Here is a 21198-nt window from a genome sequence, read left to right as displayed (position 1 = left end):
CGTGGCCAAGTATGAAGGAAAATCAACTACATTTTTTAAATATTTACTTAAATTGTAATTTTACGATATGTAATAACTAATAAGTATTGCAGTTATTATTGCTATTTTTCAATATGATCTGTAATACTTCACGTATATCACCTTAAACATTACTCGGTCATCATTTCATTAAAAATCGATCGGGTAATGTGTGATGTTACGGAGTAATATCACTTCCGTGGAAGAGATGCGTGATGTTGCATTACTATTTGACGTACTGTTTTGCGCATGTCTATCATAGACTAAATTTATTTTTCTTCAAATGTCAAACTAATGCTGTTTCCTGTTTAATGCACAGAGCAAGTTTTGAAATACCTTTCAAATTATTAAATATTAGCTTTTGTTAGCATTTTATATTATAAAGATAAGACATAGAACCGTTTTATATATTTAGTGATTTGGTTCCCTTCTTTTTGAATTACTCAAAGCTATTGGGATGACAAGTAAACATGAAGTGGAATTCAATCAAATTCCTTGCATTCAAACAATAAAAAATATATTAGAAAATAAAAATATTGTCAATTATTATCATAAAATGTCAATCTTTTTTGTTGTCAATTGTCATTTGCCAGAATTGTCGTTGGATAATTCATAATTGTCAAAATATTTCACTTTGCAATAATTTCAAGTGTCGTGCGTTTTATTACCGACATATATTTATAAATTGTTGTATCGTAGACCTCGATCAAAAGATTTTTATTGAGAAGTCAAAAAACCTTAACATGGGCCTGAATAGTGGAATCCCTGAAGATAAACTTCCACAGTGTTGGTCGGACGATGTGCGAATGAATGCCCTTTTTGCACCCTTCCGATTAAAGTCTGCGAATCCCGAGTCTTGGGATATGAAGATGAAATTCTGGTCCGATATAGCGAGGCAGTGGTGTAAATATAAGAACGATCCCATTATATCTGCGTCGGATTTGAAATTCACGTTCCAGCGTAAAGGTCGCACTGCGGCATGTATTGATATTGTAGTGGAGGAAATGTACAGGTGAATATATTTGCATTATATTTGTATTAGATTAATCATTATTTAATATTCAGTTCAAAGTTAAATTATTTCTTTCTTAATTTGAATAATGATAGTTTCCTTTGTAGTCCTTTGTCTTACTCTTAGACCTCATTCACACGAGAGCTTTTTTAACGTCCGTTAAAAAAGCGTCCAAATAGAACAAATGCATTCCCAAGTATATGTTCACACGTCAGCGCTTTTAAAGCGCGACGCTTTTTTATCGCGCAGTGTTCTATTTTCAACGCTCGGCGTTGGGCGTTAAATAAAATAGACCATAGGAAACTTCTTACTATTATTCAGACGAGCGCTAAAAAAGCGCCGGCGCTGCGTTCAGTATGCCGCACGCTCGCTCAGCGGTAGCACGTGTTTGTTGTGCTTATAATCATCAGAAAATCGATACGATGTCGTGGATTGTTGATCCCGAACTATTAATTATAGATGTGGAGTCTCGTCCGTTCCTGTATTCAAAATCGTTATAGACATTTGAAAATAATTAAAAAAATTCCGGGGTATTGCCTTAACTCTTCGTACAGTGTCACAAACTGCCCTTTTAAGTATCTCTGTTCATTCAGAGGATGTACCCAGAATGCCTTTTGTTTTCTTTTTCGTCTTTTAATAACACAAATCGCTAGTGCCAATCTTTCCTTCTTTCTTTCTTTCAAATATACCTAACATATAAAAATTAAAACAGTAGGTATTTTTATCATATTCCTTTAAGTAACATGTTTATCGATGACGAGTTTGAACAAATACCTAAGTAGGTACCTACAAGTGGTTTATTAAGAACAAACTTTCCGAGGAATTCTAAGCAAATATAATAATATAAATATCATAAAGATATTACGCAACTGACATTACGTAATTATTTTAGCAGAAACCATTTCCACGTCTTACTGAAGCCAGAGACGAGACATGAGTGATTTTAAAGCGTTAGTATGAACAACCACAGAGAGAACGTTTAAAAAGCGCCAACGCCGGGTTTTAACGCAACGCTTTTTTAACTCTCGTGCGAATGAGGTCTTACTCACTAATGAACTTAATAATTTTTATAATTTGAATAGGCCCAACCATAATATGAATGTTGAGATGCACACTACAACAACAAATTACTATTCATATTTGGTAATTTTGATATTTATGTCTCAACCATAGAAATCTAAATAACAAGACAGTAGAACTGCTTTTGTTTTAATTACTTAGTATGAAAACCACTGTCACCATAATCAACACAATTATACCGATAGTTAAACAGTACACACAAGTAAACTATGCCTTTTATTGGACAGCATCATTACATTGAAAACTAACTTAAAAAATAAATTCAGCATTTTAATATGTACCCTAATGCACGATTCTATGGTTAACTTTAGAATAACATCCCTATGTAGATGAGATGTTTTGTTTCTTTTTGCTCAGAAAAATACAAATACGAAAAAATTCGGATTTTCTATAACAAAGGGTGTTAAGGGTGCGTATAAAGCAAAATTACCAATCTTCTATTAGATGATACGTGTAATATTCAAGACCAAATCTAAAAAATAAAATATATATCAAACTAGATGATATGTTCAACGATTCTGTTCAATCAAAAACATAAAATATTAAAATTGACTCGATAAAAAAAAATCACCAAGTTAGCTCTAATTTTCACATTTTTACGTTTTCTACTTGACATGGTAATACTTATTATGATTTTTTTTTCATAAACAATTATATTAAAACATTTGCAAGATATTTGTCAGAGCATTTTGTGTAATTACTTTTAGTTTTGGTTTTATCTGCGATAAACCACTTTTTTTGTCACGATCACTGGTTTTGTCACGATAAAAGTGGTTTATCGCAGATAAAACCAAAACTAAAAGTAATTACACAAAATGCTCTGACAAATATCTTGCAAATCTTATATATAAAAATGAATCGCAAAATGTGTTGGTAAGCGCATAACTCGAGAACGGCTGAACCGATTTCGATAATTCTTTTTTTATTATATTCCTTGAAGTACGAGGACGGTTTTTATGTAGAGAATACGTAAATATGTACCACGGGCGAAGCCGGGGCGGACCGCTAGTGTTTTAATATAATTGTTTATGAAAAAAAAATCATAATAAGTATTACCATGTCAAGTAGAAAACGTAAAAGTGTGAAAATTAGAGCTAACTTGGTGATTTTTTTTTATCGAGTCAATTTTAATATTTTATGTTTTTGATTGAACAGAATCGTTGAACATATCATCTAGTTTGATATATATTTTATTTTTTAGATTTGGTCTTGAATATTACACGTATCATCTAATAGAAGATTGGTAATTTTGCTTTATACGCACCCTTAATTTTCAATAGATATAACGAACCCAAACACATACAAATAAGGTTGAAATTTATGTTAAATGTGATCGGTCGACAGTGTCATTCATTGTTATTTTGATTTCTATTGTGACATTCGTATTACTTGAAGATATTCTTTAATTTTATGGATAAACAGCATTTATTCTAAAAAAAAAATTAACCGATGAAATGTTATTCCTATATTAGTATAATTACAACTTGTGGAAGAATTTCCGCAATGGGAAATGCTGAAACACACCATGTTTACACACGCATGTCTCAAGAGCAACTGAACAGCGACGAAAGCACTGGTGGCTTGATAGTCACCTGAGTGGCGACAAGGTCACGCGTGCTTACGACTTCTAGTGTCTTGTTATTTAGATTTCTATGGTCTAAACTATTAAGTCGATGAAGGTTTGCGATTTGTGGGATATCCATAAGAGATAACATATTAAAACATTGCGGAATTTTCTGTTGACCGTTTCAATACTTAGTATATTACTTTGATAAATCTTGTCTACAACATTTATCAAAAAAATGTACTCGAGTTTGAATCCCACCTTGTTATCGAATTTTGTCTATCTTAATATCTTAATCTTATATATAAAAATGAATCGCAAAATGTGTTGGTAAGCGCATAACTCGAGAACGGCTGAACCGATTTCGATAATTCTTTTTTTATTATATTCCTTGAAGTACGAGGATGGTTCTTATGTAGAGAAAACGTAAACATGTACCACGGGCGAAGCCGGGGCGGACCGCTAGTACTATTATAAAGGCGAAAGTTTGTATGGATGTATGGATGTATGGATGTATGGATGTTTGTTACTCTTTCACGTAAAAACTTCTGAATCGATTACAATGAAATTTAGCACACATATAGAGGGTAACTTGGATTAACACATAGGATAGGTTTTATCCCGGAAATCCCACGGGAACAGGAACTATGCGGGTTTTCCTTTGAAAACGCGGGCGAAGCCGCGGGTGGAAATCTAGTTCATTAATAATTGAAGTGAAACTTCTTTATCGGGGTTGGAAAAAAATTTAGTGTAACATTTTTCGTTACGCGCCATCTTTTTCTTATCCCTACCACGCATGATTCGACGTATTTCTGTAAAGTTGCATATAGTTTTTGAAAAATTATTTTTTGAAAAATAAGGTCATAATGAAGTTTCACTTCTTACGTGTGTACACTAGTACACGCACACATTTTTTTTATCAAAAAAGTTAGTGTCAATTATCCATTTTAGGAACGGCGACCTCTGCCCCATTTCCAAGTACCAACAGATCTTGCACAACGGCCCAGAAGGCTGGATGTGGTGGGGCGCCAAGCTCGCGTTCAAACCGGCGGCGATCGCCCTCACAGCTGTGACGTCACTGTTGCCCGCGAGGCAGGCGGTCGATAATGATGGCCTGCCGAAGTCTAATATAGATGCGACGCAGCGGTTCGTTGTAGAGAGTGCTGTTAAGGTATGCGTTATCTATACTAATATTATAAAGAGGAAAGGTTTGAATGTATGTATGTATGGTTTTCATAACTGGACCGATTTTGATGAAATTTGGCACAGATAATCTTTAGACCCTGAGAAAGAACATAGGCTACCTTTTATTGCGAAATATGTACCACGGGCGAAGCCGGGGCGGACCGCTAGTGAATATTTACGTTTAAGCATGATTTATTATACACCGTCTCATGTCTGCAGCCCAGTCGAACATTATTGTATACTGAATTTGATATTTTTTGGTTTATGGCATTCAAGTACTTATAAATTTATAAAGAATAGAACAAAATTCGATCACGAGGCGGGATTCGAAACCGCGTCCTTCACGCCAATCTGTTCATAAAATTATATAAATAAACATAAATTTTAATTTACAATGATAACTAAGCAAAACATAACATACGAAATCTGTTAAATAAATCCTAAATAAAATTAATTTTATCATTTCCAAACACACATCTAAAGCTCTTGCCGCTTATAATTGTGCTATATAAAATAATTTTTATCTAATCTTTCTCTATATATATTTCCCAGGAGCAAGCGACCCATCTCCTCAACAACTTCCCTCCCGGCGCAGAACGCGTGGGCACCATCGACGATCTGATGAGAGCCTCCGGGCACACAAATAGAGAGACTTTTGAGATACTGCTCGGTTATCTGGTCGCTCAGGGGGCCGCTGTCAAACAGGATGATGTTGTTAAATTGGGTATATTCTATATTTGATATATCGTTTTTTTTAAAGCATTGAAATGCTTTATGATTATAAATTTAAAAAAAATAGAAAAAACTTCGATCACGCGTGATCCCGTCGCGTTTTATGTGACTCAACAGCCATCTCAACCAATATATGCAACCTTATTTCAATGATTATAATGATAGAATGCAGCCTACGTTTTTACGAAAATGTTTGATACGTTTCCCTTAGACAGTCGCAATTTTTTTCCTTCTTTATTTCACAACCAAACAATAACAAAACACCCTCAATTTTCTAGCGGAACCAAACAAAAAAGCGGATCCGATCACGGAAATGGACCACGCGCTCGTGAAACTCGTCTCCGCTGAAAGGAGACTGGACACAGACGCAAGTAGACTGGCCCGGGAAGTGGAGACGACTGACAACGATGTGAGAGCCGCTCTCAAGTTGGGGAATAAGCTCGCTGTGAGTATTGTATTGTAATATGAACTAATATTAACAAGAACCAAAGAAAAGAGTGGAACTTTACCGAGAGGAGACTAGATACAGACGCAAGTAGACTGGCCCGGGAAGTAGAGACGACTGACAACGATGTGAGAGCCGCTCTCAAGTTGGGGAATAAGCTCGCTGTGAGTATTGTATTGTAATATGAACTAATATTAACAAGAACCAAAGAAAAGAGTGGAACTTTACCGAGAGGAGACTAGATACAGACGCAAGTAGACTGGCCCGGGAAGTAGAGACGACTGACAACGATGTGAGAGCTGCTCTCAAGTTGGGGAATAAGCTCGCTGTGAGTATTGTATTGTAATATTAACTAATATTAACAAGAACCAAAGAAAAGAGTGGAACTTTACCGAGAGGAGACTAGATACAGACGCAAGTAGACTGGCCCGGGAAGTAGAGACGACTGACAACAATGTGAGAGCCGCTCTCAAGTTGGGGAATAAGCTCGCTGTGAGTATTGTATTGTAATATTAACTAATATTAACAAGAACCAAACAAGACTGGATATCTTGCTGTGAGTCAACTCAAACTCAAACTTCTTCAGTACTTTTGAATTGTTAAAAGTAATTTAATATTGAAATACTAGCTTCCAATCGCAGCTTTGCTCGCATTTTTTATTGTAAATCTCAATTATTTTCAAGAAATTTTCTTAAATCGGCCTAGCTGTTTAGCAGTTCAGTTACAAACACACGCACATAATGAATGGACATACACATTACACATGCTAGCCAATAACATTTAAGTACATGATATAATTGAATATATTCTCCTAAAATGCATTAGTTTTTTCAAGTGACTTATAAGTCTGCCAATTTTTTTATGTTTTGACTTCAAAAAAAGGAGGAGGTTCTCAATTCGACCGTATATATGTATGTATATGTATTTTTTTATGTGTGTTCGCAGATAACTTCGTTGTTTATGAACGGATTTTGAAAATTTTTTTTATAAACGATTTTTGTTTTTTTTTTCACATTATTATGTCACCCTCAGGCCAAGAACCATCTCCGTCGCAAGCACAAGGCCCAGCTGCGCTTACAGCGCTGCGAGTCAGCGCTCGAGAACGTTCGGCAGCTGCTGCAGCAGGCGAGGGACTCGGAGGTTAACAGCGCTGTTGTTGATACTTACCGGTGAGCGCCTTTACTACATACTATACTGCATAGTATAAAACAAAGTCGCTTTCTCTGTCCCTATGTCCCTTTGTATGCTTAAATCTTTAAAACAACGGATTTTGATGCGGTTTTTTTTAATCCATCAGGCCCCGGAATCACAGACACAATAGAAAATCTATTGTGTCGCGGTCGGATCTGGCCGCTCGGTGGTTGAGAGGTTAATAGATGTATTTGTTAAAAAGCTTTAAAATATTAATCTACCAATGAAATGATTTCAGGACAAGCGCTCAAGCAATGAAGAGTACAATGAAAGGCGCGGGCTTGGAGGAGGACCTCGTGCACGACACTATGGACGATCTAAAGGAGGTGAGCAGTACAATACAATACAATATAGTACAATACAATACAATACAATACAATACAATACAATACAATACAGTACAATACTATGCAGTAGTCACGACTTCACGCGTGAACGGGTGCACCAAGATTTCCTTTTTTTATAATATTCCTTGAAGTATGAGGATGGTTCTTATGAAAGAAAACGTAAACATGTACCACGGGCGAAGCCGGGGCGGTCCGCTAGAGAAAAATAAAAATAGAAATCGTTTTATTTGCCACCATGTAAAAAAATATAAATCTTAGTAATATAATACGAAAAACAGAAAAAAAAAGATAGCAATGGTGGCAAAAAGGAGTCCCCGTCAGCAAAGCAGCAACCATTATTTAAAATGTATTTCTGCACAAAATATTATCGAAATCGGTCAACCCGTTCACGTGTGATGCCGCGGCCGTGACCAAGGAAAACGGGTTTCATTTTTATAAATATAGATTCATAAAACGTTTGAATGCTATAAAACTAAATATCAAATTATATCTCATTCCCAGGTGATGGACACATACAACGAGGTCGAAAAGGCGTTAGGTGGCACGATAGATGACATAGATATTGCCGAATTGGAACAAGAGCTCAACGAGTTGATGTCAGGACCGGGTGGGGGGGGTACTCCGCAGAAACAGACTGGGAATGAAGGTAATTGTTATATAATAAGGAAAAGAGTGTCAGAAGTGTAACTACTTTGCCAAAATTCAAAGATACCAAAATCGTCGTTTCACTCCATGACGTGACCTTGAAATTTTACTCTCAACGCGCCTAAAGAAGTTTAACTTCAAAAAAAAAAGAAAATACTTCTATGGCAGAGAAATACGCGCACTCTGCAAAGCTTAAAACTAAAGCATAAAGTGTCATTATAAGTTTTGGTCTTAATTCCTTCTAGCCTCTTTCGTAACAAGCGATAAGGAACTTCGTTCCAATAAAAATTGTTAATGCATTGAAGTACAATAAACAATTAGACAGACAATATCGCTCAAAAGTGTCTGAAGCAAAACTACCAATGCAGGTAGGGTATTAGGCATCAGGCAGAGTTTTTTAAAGAGTGATACAATAGATTGAATATACTTGTTAATTAAAATGGATGTTTTATACAACATTATTTGGCGTGCTTTTAATAGGCGTGTTAATGTATTAATGATAATGTTCTTTCGATTGAAACCGGAGGCATTGAAATTTACTTTAACACGCATTAAATTAACATTTCAAATGCTTAACACGCATTGTAAAGCATTTGAAGTGTCAGAATAAATAATAAGATGAATTTTTAAATCCATTAATTTTTAATAAATATATTTGTTGTAACAGACGTGAAACTCCCATCTCCCCCCACACGGACTCCCCGCAAGGAGTCCGAGAGGGAGTTCGTGTTCGACGGCGAAGAGAGGATGTTGGCAGACCTCGACCGGCTCGGGGAGGACACTGGGAGGGCAGGTGAGTTTGAGTTGGAACTCTAACTCAAATATTGAGTGTATATTATAATATAATAACTGAACTAAATAATAATAACTTAATACAACACAAGGTAAAACTTATACCTTCACTCAAACTCACAGTCAAACTTATACCTAAACTCAAATTGACACTTAAACTTAACTAAAAAATTGGTTGTCTGTAAAGTCGGTTTCCTGACGATAGTTGAACGTGACAACGTCCGATTGTGCTTCTTTGTCGCTCGTTCCGCGCTCTCGCTTGCACTTCAAGCCTTACATAACGCCTCAGAGCGAGGTAACGCCACATGAGTCATGTTTTTTCGTGCGTGCGCCGTGCAGCCGGCTCTATCGAATTATAAGACGTTGTCACGTCAAAACCTAGACATTCTACTGGCGCTAATTAAAACTCACACCGACACTCAAATATTTATTTAAGTAAACTTTTGTTAGATGCGGCTTTGGATTGTTCTCAACTCAAACTCAACGCATCATGATCGATTTTTTTGATGTGAAACATCTATGGGCGCACGTAAAACCGACGAATGCCGCTATATGATGGTATATAATACACTAGCTGTGCCCCGCGGTTTCACCCGCAGTGCTCCCCTGTTCGTCTTAGCGTAATGATATATGTATAGCCTACGACTAGCTTTCCGCTCGCGGCTTCGCCCGCGTTTTCAGAGAAAAACCCGTTCCCGTAGGATTTCCGGGATAAAACCTATCCTATGTCCTTTCTCGGGTATTAAAATATCTCTATACCAAATTTCATGCAAATTGGTTCAGTAATTCAGGCGTGATTGAGTAACAGACAGACAGACAGAGCTACTTTCGCATTTATAATATTAGTATGGATAGCCGTCCTCGATAAATGGGCTATCTAACACCGAAAGAATTTTTCAAATCAGATCAGTAGTTCCCGAGATTAGCGCGTTCAAACAAACAAAGAAACTCTTCAGCATTATAATATTTGTATAGGTTCATTTAAAATATAGATTATTCATACCTGTAACAGAATGAAAGAAAGAAAGGAAATAAATCCTAACAATTATCCTTAATAATAAGAGCGTATACGCACTATGCGGGTAGCCGCATTGCGGGTAGCCGTCCGGCTGACCGCAAGCACAATTATGTACGTAATATTCATTTCTATGCGCACTGTGCGGTCTGCGGTAGCCGCATCGCAGTGCGCATAGAAATGAATATTACGTACAGTCACGAGCAATAATATATGCCTAGGGGGCGATGTGCAAAAATATCTGTCACTAGAACAAATTCAATAATATCTGTCTGCCCGTATACAGCAAAAATATCTGACATTATTAGGCAGCATAATAAAGTGGCATCAAAATTATATGACGAAAATGTAGAGCAAATAATTGTGACAACCTCTCGAAGCATAAATATGTGACGTCACCTAGGAGGCAATAATATCTGACACAATTTTATATTTCTGTATCCATACTAATATTATAAATGCGAAAGTAACTCTGTCTGTCTGTCTGTTACTCAATCACGCCTTAACTACTGAACCAATTTGCATGAAATTTGGTATAGAGATATTTTGATACTCGAGAAAGGACATAGGATAGGTTTTATCCCGGAAATCCTACGGGAACGGGTTTTTCTTTGAAAACGCGGGCGAAGCCGCGGGCGGAAAGCTAGTTGTAAAATTTAATTGATTCCTCACAAAAAGCATAAATATGTGACACTAGCTTTCCGCCCGCGGCTTCGCCTGCGTTTTCACAGAAATACCGCATAGTTCCCGTTCACGGCATAAATATGTGACATCAACTAGGTGGCAATAATATCTGACGCAATTTCATATTTCTGTATTTTGCATCGATTCCTCACAAAAAGCATAAATATGTGACATCAACTAGGAAGCAATAATATCTGACACAATTTCATATTTCTGTATTTTGCATCGATTCCTCACACAAAGCATAAATATGTGACACCAACTAGGTGGCAATAATATCTGACACAATTTCATATTTCTGTATTTTGCATCGATTCCTCACAAAAAGCATAAATATGTGACATCAACTAGGAAGCAATAATATCTGACACAATTTCATATTTCTGTATTTTGCTTCGATTCCTCATACAAAGCATAAATATGTGACACCAACTAGGTGGCAATAATATCTGACACAATTTTATATTTCTGTATTTTGCGTTGATTCCACACAAAAAGCATAAATATGTGACATCAACTAGGAAGCAATAATATCTGACACAATTTCATATTTCTGTATTTTGCATCGATTCCTCACACAAAGCATAAATATGTGACACCAACTAGGTGGCAATAATATCTGACACAATTTTATTTTCAATTTAATATTGAATTAATATAAAATAAATAAATTTTATTTTAACTACGTTGTTTTAAAACATGATTACCATATTAATCAATATGTGCCGTCGTTGTATACTACATATTGTATGTCTAGATATTATACCCTACTAGCTTAACACCCGCGGCTGCGCCCGCGTTTTCAAAGAAAAACACGCATAGTTTCCGTTCCTGTGGGATTTCCAGGATAAAAGCTCTCATAAGCGTTAATCCAAGTTACCTTCTATGTGTGTGCCAAATTCCATTTTTTTGTCTTTTATTTGTATGAAAGACACAGACTAATAATAATATAGTACGTATACTAATGAAAGAGTAACAAACATCCTTACATGATACGAACTTTCGCATTTATAATATTAGAAGGATATCATATCATGACAAAATTAAAGTATTCATATACCTACTTATGATTTATGAATACTTTAATTTTGTACCCACTTGGGTAGATCTATTTTATTTGACCTTCGTGTATTATTTAGAAATTGTTTTGTTATATTTGACGTTAGCGGCGTTTGACACGATTCCTCCGTTATTCATTTTCATTTACCTATAATATTGCTATTATTTTATTGAGTATCGAAAATTATGGCAAGTTATCATATTATCGTAATTTCATTTAAATAAAAAATATTTACAAAATATAATGTGTCTTTTGTTCATATTCTTACCCCAGCAAAATACAAAACACTAATTCAATAAAAAAACGTTTGGCCTTTTTAAAATCCTATCCTATCTTATCCTACTAGTCCTACTATAATCCTACTTCCTATCCTACTAATCTAGTATTATAAATGCGAAAGTTTGAGAAGATGTGTATGTGTGTGTTTGTTACTCTTTCACGCAAATACTACTGAACCGATTACAATGAAATTTAGCAGACATATAAAGGGTAACTTGGGTTAACACATAGGATAGGTTTTATCCCAAAATTCCCATGGGAACGGGAACTATGTGGTATTTCTGTGAAAACGCAGGCGAAGCCGTGGGCGGAAAGCTAGTGTCACATATTTATGCTTTTTGTGAGGAATCAATTATATTTTACAATACAGAAATATAAAATTGTGTCAGATATTATTGCCTCCTAGGTGACGTCACATATTTATGCTTCGAGAGGTTGTCACAATTATTTGCTCTACATTTTCGTCATATAATTTTGATGCCACTTTATTATGCTGCCTAATAATGTCAGATATTTTTGCTGTATACGGGCAGACAGATATTATTGAACCCGTTCTTATGACAGATATTTTTGCTAATCTGCAAATGGTAATATATTTATGCTTCTGACTGTACATAATTGTGCTTGCGGTCAGCCGGACGGCTACCCGCAATGCGGCTACCCGCATAGTGCGTATACGCTCTAACACTGGTAGTTTGCTGGCATTTTAGTATAAATAAGCTCTTGAAGGCCTGTTAATACTTATTTTCCAGAAGCCCTAAAAGTGAGTCCCAAGCGGAGCCCCAAATCACAAACGGAGCCGTGGAGCTCAGCGCGGGGCGAGTGGGGAAGTGAAACAAGCGACCGCGGGTATGGCGAGCTGAGACAAGATGAGCGGCTGCATCCCGGTGTGTAAATATATAACTAGCGGTCCGCCCCGGCTTCGCCCGTGGTACATATTTACGTTTTCTCTACATAAGAACCATCCTCATACTTCAAGGAAAAAAAAAGAATTATCGAAACCGGTCGAAAACGGGTTTCATCTTGTTCATCAGAAAATAGTAGGTATACTGTTTAATACAATGAGCAGGCGTAGTGCGGGACGGGGTGAAGGTCATTTTCATGTGATTAAAAATTAAACCTATAGTCCGACCTATAGTAGACTTTTCACTGTCACGATATCGCTATCTATGCGGGTGAAACCGCAGGGCATTGCTAATCCATACTAATATTATAAATGCGAAAGTAACTCTGTCTGTCTGTCTGTTACTCAATCACGCCTAAACTACTGAACCAATTGCATGAAATTTGGTATGGAGATATTTTGATACCCGAGAAAGGACATAGGCTACCTTTTATTGCGAAATATGTACCACGGGCGAAACCGGGGCGGACCTCTAGTTTAATATAATTTGAATTAAAATTTTGATTTTAAGAACAGACGAGACGTATTACGGTGATATTTTACCGAGCAAAAGTGAATGAATTTCGCTTATTTATATAACACTAGCTTTCCGCCCGCGGCTTCGCCCGCTTTGTCTAAAACATAATAAATTATATACTTAAACCTTCCTCTTGAATCACTCTATTAAAAAAAACCGCATCAAAATCTGTTGCGTAGTTTTAAAGATTTAAGCATACATAGGGACAGAGAAAGCGACTTTATTTTAAACTATGTAGTGAAGTATAAATTTAACCCCCCCCCCAGGCCAACCCCTAAACGTGGACTTCACGACCCCCCCCCGGCACTACGGCGCCGAGTTCCAAGTGCGCGACCACCGAGCGGCGGCCGGCGTGTGGCTGTTCAACAGCCACGACCGAGCCGCTGCCGAACAGCACGACGGGTGAGTGGCTACACACACACACACCATTGAGTTACATGTACTACGTACTAAAGAGGACATCGCTACTACACTTTTTTTAACACGAGTTAGAGTCAATCATCTCAAACTCAATTTTTTTTGTTACATTGATTGGTTTTCATTTATAAGTAATAAGAGGCAGAATATCTACAAAGTGTATGACTCACAAGCCGCCCCGCGCTGCCGCGACCGCGCTTGTCGCACAGATTTTGTTCGTGGTGCCCTCTCTAGTAATAATACCTCAATGACACACACCGTGTTTTCCAATTACAGCACTAGAGCGCATTATGCGGCATAATGCTTAACGTTGAATGTTCCAACTACAGCAACGCTTCGCACAATCGAGCACTAGAAAAAGTAATGCGCGTGAATTGATGCATGCAATCGATTTATCGTTAGTAATTATTAATTGTTGGAAAAAATTTTAAAGCTTTCGTTTCATTGTAGTTTTTTCGAAATAATCAAATTTAATTCAAATTGTGTTAAAAAAAAAAATGTTGTGTGGTTTTATGAAACCACGGTAAAAGTGAAACTGTTCGAACGGTTCCGAACACTGCTTTGTGTAGCGCATGTCGCGTGTCGGTCGGCTGCCGAGTAGGTATACCTACTCGGCAGCCGCGATACACGCGACATGCGCTACACAGACCAAAAAGTTTGAGACGACGCGATGTAATAAAAGTTTCACTTTAATAAATACAAAGTATGTATGGATGAAGGTACAAACATTGAAAAAAATGTTAATGAAATAATCAAAATCCAAATTACTTAAAATAACCGTAAATATTTTTCAACCAATTATTATGTATACCACTTTATTTTACACATTAAGGGCTTGGTCTAGTAGTGCAAACAAATGCATCCTGTCATCCTATATGTAAATAATACAAATGTACTAAGGGAAAGTTGCTCCACTTAATTTTTAAAAATTAAATCATTCGTATAATTTAATATTCGTAATAAGTACCAAAAATGACAATTTGAAACAATTTTCGTGAAAATTACACCGGGTGATTTTTTTTATCAGTACACAAGATTTGCGAATACTTTCTATTGATATCTTCAACTTCATGTTTATATAACTGTGTGTTATACGAATGATTTAATTTTTAAAAATTAAATCATTCGTATAATTTAATATTCGTAATAAGTACCAAAAATGACAATTTGAAACAATTTTCGTGAAAATTACACCGGGTGATTTTTTTTATCAGTACACAAGATTTGCGAATACTTTCTATTGATATCTTCAACTTCATGTTTATATAACTGATCAACTTTTACAAAGAAATTTGGACGAAATATAAAAAAAAATAAGCTTTCCATACAAAATGCATAACTCTATACATTTTTTTCGACCTAAGTTTCTTAGTGAAAGTTGTTCAGTTTAACTAATAAAACGGATAAACAAAAATTTGTATATAATAAAAAAAATGTAATGTTTGTGTTAAAAAATTATGAAATAGAAAAATACGCAAATGAAAACAAAAGATATTTATTTCTGACTAGCTTCCGCCCGCGACTCCGTCCGCGCGGATGTCAGTCTTCGCGTCTTCTACAGATTTATTATATTATGTATAATATATAGATTTATATTTATAAACCTAATAAATCTTTTGCTAGCATTCTGATGCTTTATCGGTTGCACTGGATTTATCTCTTTTTTTTCAATCGCTTGAATGATATAGGATGGGTCCTTGATGGCATCGAATGCTGAAGTCTCGAATCAATCAATTCTGACAGTAGGCAATTTATGTAAAATCTTGATAATGGTCCATCATTTTATTTTGCCTAAACGTTACATACTTTTTTATATATTCTATTTTTAACGAATGATTCACTCCAGTCCAAACAGCAAATAAGCAGACTTCTGCTTCTGCAACGTTTAGTTGTCCCTGAATTTGGAAAAAATAGTCATGATTCTTATCTATGACAAAAGTGTTATTTTTTGCATTGTATTTCAAATATTAAATTTTTTTTTAACCGCATCTTCCGCATTCATGTCTTTTGCCGGAATTAGACATTTAACTTCTACTAGTCCCATTTTCCCTTTTTGATATGGGAGTGTATAAAGTAAATTTTTTAGATATTTCTCGTTATACTTTTAAAAAGTTATTATTGTCATTTTGCTCATTAGGTAAAGTAATTTCGATATCAGTTTTAAGTTTTTTGATACCTGCAATAATAACGTCATAATCGCCTGCACATACTTATCGATTACACCCTGTATACAATCCACCATCCACATTCATAATGTTTTCCTGTCCTCCTCTCCTTTACGCTGTTCACCGATACATTTTAAATGAGTAAATCTGCTACCACTGAAGGATGTTTCATTGTGATCAGCAAATTTTCACCACTGTTGTCGATTATTTGTTTTTCATTTTTAATCAGCAATTGGGAATCATCAGTTTTGTTTTTTGCAGATTGGTGATGTACCCTAACAATACGTCGAAAAGGGAAAGCATCAACGAATTATCGTTTTCGTCCTCTTTTTTTATTCTTCGCGTCTCTGTTACTTCTGTTTGTTTAGTTCTCAACACCCACTGAATTTTCTATGTTATTGTGATCTTCCATTACATCTGAGTTTTGATGATGTGATGATAATCCATTCGTTTTAATATTGGTACTTAGAGTTGGTAGACTAAACTAGAAATGGCGGACTAAATTTGTCAGCGCGTCTGTAAGATCAGAATATAAAACCAACATCCTGTATTTAAGTTACAAAATTAATAATCAAACAAGATGCCGCTACGTTGAAAATGACTAGAAGAAAAAATTAAAACACCTCGGATCAATTTTGGAGTAAACAAATCATTTTCCCCGTATGGGGATTTCCCCGGATGAACTTGGGAAGTTCAAGTTCTCAATACAAGTTTATATTATATTTCGTATTTCTCAAACGAAAAATAAACATTTTTGGAACTTCAAAAAAATTATATTATAAGAAAATTTATGAGCTTACTTTAGTTTTAAAGAAATATACATCCCTTTACTGACACCCCGTAAAATAAAGAAATTGTTGCCAATCACCTTTGCAATCTATTTGGTTTCATTAACTTTATGTTCGAAGATAATTTTTTTTCTAGTAGTTACACGCGTATTTTTTTCGTTTATTTTCCATATCGAAATCAAATGTTTAAAAATACGAATATTTGCACAAAACTAAGATAAAAATAATCAATTAACAAAAATATTAAATTTAATGAAGTAGAGCAACTTTCACTTCGGTATGAAGGAAAATCGAGCGTAGAACACACGTCAGAACGCTCCGGCCCAAGGAGCGCGACTAAAGAAATTCGCTAGGATTTTTCCTAATTATTTTAAATATTTTTTTAATATTTAAAGAATTATCAAAATTTAAAAAAAAAATTTTTTAAAGGATTAATACTCATTGGTCTTCAACCAACTCGAATAAATTAATGGAAAAAATAACTTTTAGCAGTATTTATCAATAGATTTTGTAAGGCAAAAAATGGGAAATTTAATGAATTTATAACGTTCTAATTAAGAAAATCATAAGTTTTTCGGCAATTGTATTCAGCAGTTTTTAATAACGACTATATAAGGATAATAATATGCTGATCAGATTTTGTAAATTGTAATCGGTTGCAACGTAGTGAGTGCACAAACTTAGCTCGAAATGTCTTTGGGAGAAAGAGACTTATCTTGAAGGCCTGATTAAGGTAAAATAAAGTAACTTTATAAATGTGAAAAAATTCACGCGCATTGCGTATATAACACTAATTGATAAACAAGAAAAAAAAATTCAGTTTATCATTTCATTAGCCGGGAAAAAATTGTCAAATAACTTGTTGAAAACGCAATTTTGCTAGACTGCAGCCTTAATGAGGTTATTGCTAATTCTATGAATATTTTTTTTTCAACACTGAACTTAGCGCAACCTGCTGGTGCGTTTCACGTTCCAATTAAGCATCAGCATAATTCGGCATTGTGCGGCACTGAGTCGCATTATGCTCATCTCAATCATTGGTACAGCCTGTAAATCAGTGCTGTTTTTGTGCAGCATTTTGCGGAGGCTGTGTCCATTTGCCTCATTTAATTTTAAGATAAATTTTGTATATAATGTGTTTTTGGCAATAAATTTATTTTCTTTATTTTCTTTCTTTCATAATGACACTAGCTGTGCCTTGCGGTTTTACCCGCAGTGCTCCGCTCCTGTAGATTTTAGCGTGATGATAGATGAGCCTATAGCCTTCCTCGATAAATGAGCTATCTAACACCGAAATAATTTTTCAAATTGGACTAGTAGTTCCTGCGTGTAGCGTAGGTCTCTGGATTTAGGGTGGCGAAAGAAGACAAAAATAAACTTGCGCGTATAAAGTTTAATATTCAAAATTACAAAAGTGCGTTTGGAACAATGAATTTTAGCGAGGGAGTGTCATGCTCGGCGGTTGCGTCATGCGTGGCAAGTCGAAGTCGTAGAGGACAGTGGTAGGGTCATCCGCGGCCAATCGCACGGCGCGGCGACGTAACGCCGCGATGACGCAGTACCAACGCTCCGTTCCGCACGATTTTGTTGCGGCAACACTGAGATTAGCGCGTTCAAACAAACTCTTCAGCTTTATAACATTAGTAGGATTATTCTTTCTTTCTTATAATTTTATCCTTTTCCAGTCCTGAAACAGTGAAAGCGGAGAGTTTCGTAGTCGCGCCGGGCGGAGAGAGGCAGAGTAAAAAGAGTGAAACCAACGATCTCGACGATATAGAGAAGAGACTTCACAACCTGCGGGGATTCCGCTCCTAGTGGTGAGAGTTTAGTTCGAGAGAGAGTTTAGTGGGAGAGAGAGTTTAGTGGGAGAGAGAGTTTAGTGGGAGAGAGTTTGGTGGGAGAGAGAGTTTGATGTGAGAGAGACTTTAGTGGGAGAGAGACTTTACTGGGAGAGAGAGTATAGCGGGAGTGAGAGAGAGTTTGATGTGAGAGAGAGTTTAGTGGGAGAGAGAGTTTAGTGGGAGAGAGTAGTGGTGAGAGTTTAGTGTGAGAGAGATTTTGGTGGGAGAGAGAGTTTAGTGGGAGAGAGAGTTTAGTGGGAGAGAGAGTTTGGTGGGAGAGTTTAGTGGCAGAGTTTAGTGGCGAGAGAGTAGTGGTGAGAGAGTTTAGTGCGAGAGAGTAGTGACGAGAGAGTTTAGTGAGAGCGAGTTTAGTGGGAGAGAGAGTTTGATGTGAGAGAGAGTTTAGTGGGAGAGAGAGTTTGATGTGAGAGAGAGTTTAGTGGGAGAGAGAGTTCGGTGGGAGAGAGAGTTTGATGTGAGAGAGAGTTTAGTGCGGGAGAGAGTTTAGTGGGAGAGAGAGTTTAGTGGCGAGAGAGAGTTTAGTGGGAGAGAGAGTTTGGTGGGAGAGTTTAGTGGCAGAGTTTAGTGGCGAGAGAGTAGTGGTGAGAGAGTTTAGTGCGAGAGAGTAGTGACGAGAGAGTTTAGTGGGAGAGAGAGTTTGATGTGAGAGAGAGTTTAGTGGGAGAGAGAGTTTAGTGCGGGAGAGAGTTTTGTGGCAGAGAGAGTTTAGTGGGAGAGAGAGTTTGATGTGAGAGAGAGTTGTGGTGAGAGTTTTGTGGTGAGAGAGTTTAGTGCGAGAGAGTAGTGACGAGAGAGAGTTTGATGTGAGAGAGTTTAGTGGGAGAGAGAGTTTGGTGGTGAGAGAGAGTTTAGTGGGAGAGAGAGTTTAGTGGCGAGAGAGAGTTTAGTGGGAGAGAGAGTTTGGTGGGAGAGTTTAGTGGCGAGAGAGTAGTGGGAGAGAGAGTTTGATGTGAGAGAGAGTTTAGTGGGAGAGAGATTTTGGTGGGAGAGTTAAGTGGTGAGAGAGTAGTGGTGAGAGAGTTTAGTGCGAGAGAGAGTTTGATGTGAGAGAGTTTAGTGGGAGAGAGAGTTTGGTGGTGAGAGAGAGTTTAGTGGGAGAGATAGTTGTGGTGAGAGAGAGTAGTGGTGAGAGTTTAGTGTGAGAGAGAGTTTGGTGGGAGAGAGAGTTTGATTTGAGAGAGAGATTAGCGGGAGAGAGAGATTAGTGGGAGAGAGAGATTAGTGGGAGAGATAGTTTAGTGGGAGAGAGAGTTTAGTGGGAGAGAGATTTTGATGTGAGAGAGAGTTTAGTGGGAGAGAGAGTTTGGTGGGAGAGTTTAGTGGCGAGAGAGTAGTGATGAGAGAGTTTAGTGCGCGAGAGTTTAGTGTGAGAGAGTTTGGTGGGAGAGAGTTTAGTGGGAGAGAGAGATTAGTGCGAGGGAGAGCTTTAGTAAGATAGGAGAATTTATGAATATTTAATTATTTATTTTTATTTTTGTTTTGTTCCAGGAAAAAAACTTCACGTCCTAAATAGCGAGATTGCGCAAGTTATAATTGTTATATAATTTTGTCGAACAGCAATAATTTTTAGTAGTGGTAAATTTTGTAAATATATTCGTAAAAAATATTAGAATTAGATTAAATTGTAGATAGGTGAAGAAAAAAATTGGAAAAATCCAGAAAAAAATGTACAACTAACCATGTATCTTTGGGGATGAAATTATTGTATAAAAGTAGATATGTTTTACAAGTACGTTACGAGCAAAAGGAACTTGATTTTAATAGATTATAATAAACTAGCTTAACGCCCGCGGCTTCGCCCGCTTTGCCTAAAACCTAATAAATTATATACTTACTTGAATTATTCTATCTATTAAAAAAAAACCGCATCAAAATCCGTTGCGTGGTTAAGATTTAAGCATACAAAGGGACATAGGGACAGAGAAAGTGACTTTGTTTTATATTATGTAGTGATAATCTAGAAGATTCACTTTCAAAAAAGTTTTTATAGAATGAGAATACTTGCAAGATAAATGTAAGGAAAAAAACATACTTTTTTATTCGAAAACTAGCGGTCCGCCCCGGCTTCGCCCGTGGTTACATATTTACGTTTTCTCTACATAAAAACCATCCTCGTACTTCAAGGAATATAATAAAAAAAGAATTATCGAAATCGGTTCAGCCGTTCTCGAGTTATGCGCTTACCAACACATTTTGCGATTCATTTTTATATATAAGAAGAAGAAGATTACTAATACCTGCCATGAGGTCCGATTTCAATTTGGTTTAGTTCTGACATATAGTCTTTTCGTTCAACAATAATTATTATGACATGACTTTTGTGTCAATAATAAAATGGGGTTTTTCATTTTGAACCACACATTATAAGCACAAAAACTGCGTATTTTCCTTCCAAGTACTATCGACATAATAATTTTATTTATAAAATCGACAGTACCTGGCCATGCAAGTCGGACTCGCGCACGAAGGGTTCCGTACTATGGAGTCGCTTAATAT

General features: G+C 36.3%; 1 protein-coding gene across 2 annotated transcripts; it reads left to right on the top strand.

Moving 5' to 3' along the window:
• The first annotated feature begins 636 nt into the window (after positions 1-636).
• On the top strand, positions 637-20821 carry LOC149475682 (charged multivesicular body protein 7). 2 transcript variants are annotated; one of them, XM_089712842.1, is made up of 12 exons: positions 637-1030; positions 4626-4845; positions 5412-5583; positions 5870-6036; positions 7069-7205; positions 7466-7553; positions 8076-8220; positions 8887-9012; positions 12802-12936; positions 13737-13872; positions 18526-18657; positions 20191-20821. In XM_089712842.1, the coding sequence occupies exons 1-11, from the start codon at positions 762-764 to the stop codon at positions 18653-18655; spliced, it is 1725 nt and encodes a 574-aa protein (XP_089568968.1). In that variant the 5' UTR covers positions 637-761; the 3' UTR covers positions 18656-18657; positions 20191-20821. The 2 variants fall into 2 exon arrangements, with proteins under 2 accessions (XP_089568968.1, XP_089568969.1); XM_089712843.1 differs by lacking the exon at positions 20191-20821 and having other exon boundaries at positions 18526-18658.
• The last annotated feature ends 377 nt before the right edge of the window (positions 20822-21198 follow it).

The sequence above is a fragment of the Colias philodice genome, chromosome 29 (genome assembly GCF_061535455.1).
Source record: "Colias philodice isolate Cphi_HAF_F1 chromosome 29, ilColPhil1 Martin Lab GWU primary, whole genome shotgun sequence".
Taxonomy (NCBI): domain Eukaryota; kingdom Metazoa; phylum Arthropoda; class Insecta; order Lepidoptera; family Pieridae; genus Colias; species Colias philodice.
This window is presented reverse-complemented; position numbering and strand designations above follow the sequence as displayed.

What these genes read in the sequence shown, in the direction of transcription:
- LOC149475682 (XM_089712842.1), top strand. Translation starts at nt 762, where the DNA reads ATGGGCCTGAATAGTGGAATCCCTGAAGATAAACTTCCACAGTGTTGG. An exon ending in GGATGATGTTGTTAAATTGG is followed by an intron (nt 5,584 to 5,869) that starts GTATATTCTATA and finishes TCAATTTTCTAG; the next exon opens with CGGAACCAAACAAAAAAGCG. An exon ending in GCTGTTGTTGATACTTACCG is followed by an intron (nt 7,206 to 7,465) that starts GTGAGCGCCTTT and finishes AAATGATTTCAG; the next exon opens with GACAAGCGCTCAAGCAATGA.